Raw genomic sequence first — 7,020 nt, forward strand, 5'->3', positions numbered from 1 at the left:
GGCAGTCATTTTATCCGGAAAGCACCCCTCATTAAGCTCACTTAGGATATAGTTTCAACACCTAATTCCAGCACTCAACACCACACCATCACAGTTAAATAGTTACAATATGTTTTATTAATCTTCTTAGCTTCCTTCAAGTTATGCAAATATAAAAATTATTCAGAAATCATACCAAGACACAATTCCTCAATGTTAATCTCACACCAGTGATGACAGATTGTAAGTGTTGTGTTTTCTACATGGCTAAGCTACTTTTAGAACAATAAACTTAAAATTCTACATGTGGCTCATAAGTACAAATGACACTTGTTTTTTTTAATTCACATATTCCAAATATTTGCAACACGTTAAAGACTATAAGAATCAATGATAAATCTCTCCTTATGGGACCACTGATGTCACCTGGAGGAAATCTGCAGTAGTATGAATAGTACAAGAAACTGACAAAGGAATGGCCGGCACTGTTGCCATGGATCCCACTCTGGCGTCAGGGGCGGGTCGTCCCCAAGGGGCATGGTGAAGACTGATGGGGGCATCCAGTCTGTGCTAGCAGTTCTCCTGCCTTCAGCGCAGACCTTCATAAACATCACTTCACAGCTCAGTGAGAAACCCACCTCAAACCTAGACAGGAGGAGACAAAAAGGAAAGAAAAACATGTCTCAAAAATAAGGAAAAAAAATGATTACAATCAAAAGATTGAACATAAACATGAAAGTGATATGAACATACTGTACTTACATGGAGGGGCATTTAGCTCCAGCCAGGATGAGACGAGTAGGGTTAGGAGTGGTGGTGTGGTGCTGTGTTCATGTGAACATTCATCTTCATCTCGTTGTCCAGGATTTGCACAAGCTGCTGCATGGAGGGCAGGTGACCTGACTCTAGTTTTGACCACACTGGCACATCTGTGGAGAGATAATACTCGGTCACTGTAATGTACTGGAGTTTGTTCCATCACCACAATACTGCATGTCATAATGCATCAATTTAAAGCCAAAAGCATTGGGTTCAGTCAACAAGCCCATGCGTGAATAACAGACTCACCATTTAATGTGATCTCAAATGCTCCTGTAGACATACACTGGTTTTCAATCATATTGCTGAGGAAGAACACCATCATGCAGGCATAAATCTGAAAGAAGCACAATAGAAACTTGAGTTACAAAGTTCTGCACAAAAAAAACAACCTCCCCACACTTGCATTGTGCTCACTCGATGGATCACAAGAGCAGTGGACTGAAAAGGTACTGTTTAAGTATTGTGACGATAAAAGATAACGACCCCATCTGGCCATCAAGGATTGGATTGTAAAGAAGACATGGAAATAAAAAGAGATTGAAATAAATGATGCAGCATTAGGTAAAATAAGATCCCTTATAAAAAAGAAAAAAAAAAGAAATCTGGAATTATAAAAATCCCCTGGAATAAATGAAAGTAGTCATTTGAAAAAAGTGTAATTTTAAAATAAATGGTGACCTATGTGTGTATTTACATTAGTTTATATAGTTGTTGCCTCAGTTATTTACAGAATATCTTGGTAGTCATATTTATCTCTGTATACACGATTTATTTATTTACTAAATATTTACTTAAATGGCATTTCATACAAAACAGCACAACACCTAAAAATATGCAATCATTATGAAAAGCCAGATTGTTTTATTTGCAAATTTCTGTTAGCAGGTGTTGCCGTTTCTCCCTCCAAGCCACTGCCATGTCTGAAACCCTGTGGATCACACATCCAGGAAAAACACTACTTCACAACACAACCTGAAGACCATAAATGACTAGCTAATGAGGGGTTCGAGTTGTACTTGGTGTTTTGTCTGTACACAAATGTGTTAGAAACACAGCCAAACTAAAGCCCACTTTTCTCTGTTTCTTGATTCATTCTATGCTTTTGTGCAAGATCAGTGGTGATGACCTGCAAAACAAATCCTCAGCTGTGTCTGTGAAAACTCTCCCATAGGGTTGGGTCTTTAATGACTCCTACAGCTCGAGTAAACCACCTTACCTTATTCCCCTGGCCCCACTCCCAGATGCCCGGGGCTTGCATACCGAGGAGGGCGAATGGGTCCCTGCCGATAATAATCAGCCCAATCACCAGCAGTTTGAACACAGACAGGAAGGAAGCAACATGTCTGAGGAAATAAAAGATACTTGCTTTACTACAATTCCTTGACAACATGAAATGTATTTTTTTAATAATCTGGATATGTTATCCTTTAGTCTTGTTCAATTAACATATTCATATAGAGTAAACAAACATAACATGGTTCAAAACATAATGCCATTCCATTGTCCTGAGGAAAAATCAAGTAGACACAGAGCTATATCTAATCAATCATCTTAACATCTAGTAAATTATAAGAAATATGGGTTCACTTTTCAGTCAATTTTAACCACATTAGTTGAACACCGAGAGAATGGCCTGACCTTGATTTTTTTTTTACAAATAAGGCTTCATATTGATAGTAAAAGAATTTGAGCCAGTCGTGGAGCACTGACTTCCTCTAATAGAACTTATTATCATGCATTTCAACAGTGATAATGACTCCGTGAGGGAAATGTACACAAAATAATAAACTATGGATATTGCTTTAAACAGTCACACAGTGACACAGAACCTGCATCCCCTTAAGTCCAGTTTTACTACCTTTAATCTCCAACTAACATCATGTGTAACTACAGTCATTGGACACAGGCTTATAGCCTATAAGCCTGTGTCCAATGACTGTAGTTATACCTATAAGTTACAGGTATACACTCAAGAAAAAAACTATCCCAATGTTACTCTCCTTTCTTCAATGGAGCTAATCTCTGGTGTGTTTATTAAGAGTTCCACTGATGAGGACCTGAGGGTATGTCTTACACCACGCCTTTAACTACATCAACTGGGAAATGTGCACACACTGGAGACTCAATGATCCATATACTGGACTGGTGCTTCACAAGCAAAAATATTAAAAATAGTAGTGTTAGTGTTTTAGCTGAAAGCAAATAGTCATTTTCATTATCAGTTAATTTGCTCAATTAATCCTTGAAAAATATCTGATAGTTCTTAAGTTATACAGGAGTGGGGATGACGTGAAAGTTTGTTAGAACGCAAAGAATTAGTGACAAAGCTTTAATTTTGCCCACAAATATACTGTCTATGCACAGCCTACATTTTATATTTTTTATGGCCAGTAGTTCCGTCTGCATCTATGAAAACTATAAAAGACAAATCCATGGCTACATAAGCCTGACTGCATGAGAATTCCACTTCCTCAGCTGAAACCCAGCTAATCCCAGGCAGCTTTCAGGCTGCTTTATTAAAGCTGGATATAATCCACTTGTAGTAACAAGGCAGACAATCTCTCTTACCGATAGAGGGGCACAGGGAGATAATTCTCCCCTTCAATACGGATGTCTGGGTACCGCTGGTACAAAGCCTGCGTGTACTCCTCAAACACCCGCTTATACCCTCAGGAAATGCTGTTGGAAGACAAACACATTGTTAGAAAGACATACACAGTGTACAGCTGCAACATCAAATGATAACAAAAAACAGCCACAACACTACAGTGAAGTCAAGGGTAGATTGTGAACTGTGCCTTCAGATCTGGCACATGTGAAACCCAATATTATCTGTACATTTCTCTTCACAGTGGAAAGTTTTAGTGGTACTGTGAAATTCCAGTAAGCAGCATGATAGACCTATACTTTGTACACCAATGTGGATGTGTATCTGTGTTCCCAGGGTCTCCAGCTTAATATCATCTTAATATCCTGACACATTAACAAGATTTTTCAGTGGTTTTATGCTCTCTATCTCCATTATGTTGAAACAGATTTAGCTTTCTACTTCTTAGATATTTCTTTTTGCTTTCAGCAGGCGTTTATATTTTTACAATGGCAAAATGGATTTTACTAATCAGACTGCAATTAAACCGCCATTCACATATGAAGATAGCGTGCATCAGTCTCTAACAATGTTATTTTATATAAAAACACAGTACTTAAGGAACACGGGAAGATTGCCCTCCAGTGCTACATTACCGTTTATGGCACGTGTAAATGTGTTAAATGCAAATTTTATTTTGTTTTTAAGTATACTTCAGTCACACTTCTTTGCTCATTCGCATGTTAATATAATGTGATCTCATCGACCCCTGGTAAGTGTAGCTAGCTAAGCGTGTGGATTAAAGGTAAACCGTTTAAACTGCATGAAATAACTTGGACAAATTGACCAATTTACAGATGTTTAGAATAATCCCATAGTCTGCACAATAATGTACAAGTAAAACTAGGGTTAACCTGTGGACACGAAACTATTAACCTTAAAAACCAGTGGTAAGGGTAACTTTGCATGTTTGACAGCAGAAGCGGTGAAAGCGGGGCCATATTTTCGGCAAAATGTTCATCAGAAGTGGCCAACAAAATCAACGACTTCCACAGCACTTATTCTCCCCGTGTGTTGGACAGTGGTTGAATAATTCCATTACTAAATAGATTGGCCGTTAGACACTGAGACTCTGAAGCCTGTTTCACTCTTAAAGCAGACTGGTTCAAAGCACTGTGTTGAAGCTTGTATCACAGCTCTGTGATCATGTGACTGGTGAGGTTTGAGCCTTCATAAGTCACAACGAAGCACCTGAAGTGAGGTGAATGATTTGAATCTTAGGCGCTGCTTCATTCGTTAAAAAATGATCGGTGTTCCCCCCCCTGCTTCATAGCGTTACAAGAGATCTTCAATTGCATAATTCCCTCATGTACACAATCACTTCATTTTCACACTGTAGCAGAAGCACAATATTCACTTTTTTTCATATTGTGGCACAAGGAAGCCCTTCAGAATCATTCAAACAGAAGTACTTCTACATTGCTGAATATGAATCTTTTCATTCCTTAGTAAATTGACATTTCAAAGTGTTGTAACACTTTCATGTAAGGACAACGATTCTTAGAAAGAAGACAGCTGCTTAACTCTATGGAGTCTTGGGCTATTTTGTCAATTTTTTAATCCTTTTCATGTCTTTTTGTGTATCTGTAAGTCATTTTGTGTATTTTTTGGTCATTTTGTGTCTTTTTTAGTCCTCCAACATAAAAAGTGATTTTGAATCTTTTTTTTAAACTTTCAAAACACTATCATGCTCAATAAAAAATTAAAAAAATGTTGCAAATGTGAACAAGGGTTGCAAATATAACATATAAAGAGGGTTACATCCAGTTCTATCATTTTATACTAAATATATTTGCCCTTGTCTCCAGTTTTATTTGGTATATCATCATCAAACTGAAACTGGCCTCATGGAGTTTACAGCCAGAACTTTAGAGGTAAATTTACAGTAGGGCTCCACGCTGCTTTGTTTTCTAGTCTGAATGTCATGAAGAAGTCATTCTTTGGAGCTTTTGGTGACTCCAGAGGGTTAACAATTAACATATTGTTAATGTTTGGTTAGTGTAGCTAGCTAAGCGTGTGGATTAAAGGGAAACCGTTTAAACTACATGGAATAACTCGGACAAATTGACCCATTTACCGATGTTAACCAAGGTTAACCTGTAGACACGAAACGATTAACATTAAAACCAGTGACAACGGTTACTTTGCATGTTTGACAGCGGAAGCGGTGAAAGCGGGGCCATATTTTCGACAAAATGTTCATCAGAAGTGGCCAACAAAAGCAACAACTTCCACAGCATTTATTCTCCCCGTGTGTTGGACAGTGGTCGAACTAAACAGCTAGCGTAACGTGGACACTCCTGCTCCTAAAATAACAATAAAACCGCGTCAGTCTATTAGCATTGGTTAGCTAGCCTCAGTCGGTTTCGGCCTACGGTGTTGTTAGCCGGGGAGTTTAGCTACGTTAGCTTGGAATGACTCGCCAGATTTTCGCTTACCAAATTTGAAACTTGAGGAGAGGACCCGTCGCAAACTGCATCTTCATCTTCTTGATGCCGCTGCTGTCACCAGACGTGGCGCAGCACAGCGAGAAAACCCCCAAAACGAGGAGCGAAAAACGCAACCACTTCATCGCTATCAGTGCCGAGGTTTGTTTCCTCACTCAGTCATATGGAGAGGCAGCTAATCAGCAAGGTTCCTGCTGGAGCCTCTCACACGACACGACACGCCCACTTTAACGCAAAACACGCCCCGAGACAACTTCCGGTCTAACGTAGTTATTTTAGTCTAAAGCAAGATCTTTCCTTTAATTCATAGAACCATTTATTGTCTATAAACCATAGATTGTTTGTTCTACCTTAACATAACAGAGTAGTTTCGGCGTCTAAACCTATCTAGAGGGCGTGTCCTGCACTACTGTGCATCTGCAGATAGACCGATGTGGGTTAATCCGTTCGTTTCGCGAGTGATTGGTCCCTTCTTTTACTCTCTTGCTCTAATCTGGGATTTTGAACCCAACTCAAACCCACATTTAGCACCACCTACTGCACTGGCTGTTCAACTGATCTACTATTGAATCTTCAAGCAATCTTCTTCCTGCTGCTGCTTTGACAGTGGTGGATAAAGTATTATATTATATAATTATTATTATATTATATATATTATTATTATATATTATAAGTATTATAGATCCTTTACTTATATATATATATATATTATTATTATATTAAGCAAAACAAATACCAGACTGTAAAATTGCTACAATACTAAAAAAATATTAAAAAGTGTTCTGAAGAGTATTAAAGATAAAAGTGCTCAATGCATTTACTCAATTACTCATGCATTAATGTAAAGGCTGGACCTTACTTAGCAAAGGTAACGATTACAGGATTGCAACTAATGATTTACATTGTTATTGAACTTCACAAATCAAGGCACAATATTCTAATGCCACAGCCTTCACTACTGGAAAAACAAATGTTCAATTTCAAACAAAAAATTCAAATTGAATCGAGACCTTAAAATTGAAAGTCTAATTGAATTGTGGATTTGGAGAATTAGGACACCCTTAAACTAAAATTAACAAATATATGTAGTGGAGTAAAAAGTACAATATTTGCATCTGGAATTTA

General features: G+C 38.0%; 1 protein-coding gene across 1 annotated transcript; it reads right to left on the minus strand.

The window, feature by feature from the left end:
* Positions 1 to 99: 99 nt before the first annotated feature.
* selenot1a (selenoprotein T, 1a) lies at positions 100 to 6,323 on the minus strand. The gene is made up of 6 exons (XM_059344763.1): positions 5,887 to 6,323; positions 3,370 to 3,480; positions 2,018 to 2,144; positions 1,048 to 1,135; positions 742 to 908; positions 100 to 624 (listed from the first exon to the last, which is right to left on the minus strand). The coding sequence occupies exons 1-5, from the start codon at positions 6,018 to 6,020 to the stop codon at positions 784 to 786; spliced, it is 585 nt and encodes a 194-aa protein (XP_059200746.1). The 5' UTR covers positions 6,021 to 6,323; the 3' UTR covers positions 100 to 624; positions 742 to 783.
* Positions 6,324 to 7,020: the final 697 nt, after the last annotated feature.

This window comes from Centropristis striata, chromosome 11 (assembly GCF_030273125.1).
Source record: "Centropristis striata isolate RG_2023a ecotype Rhode Island chromosome 11, C.striata_1.0, whole genome shotgun sequence".
Taxonomy (NCBI): domain Eukaryota; kingdom Metazoa; phylum Chordata; class Actinopteri; order Perciformes; family Serranidae; genus Centropristis; species Centropristis striata.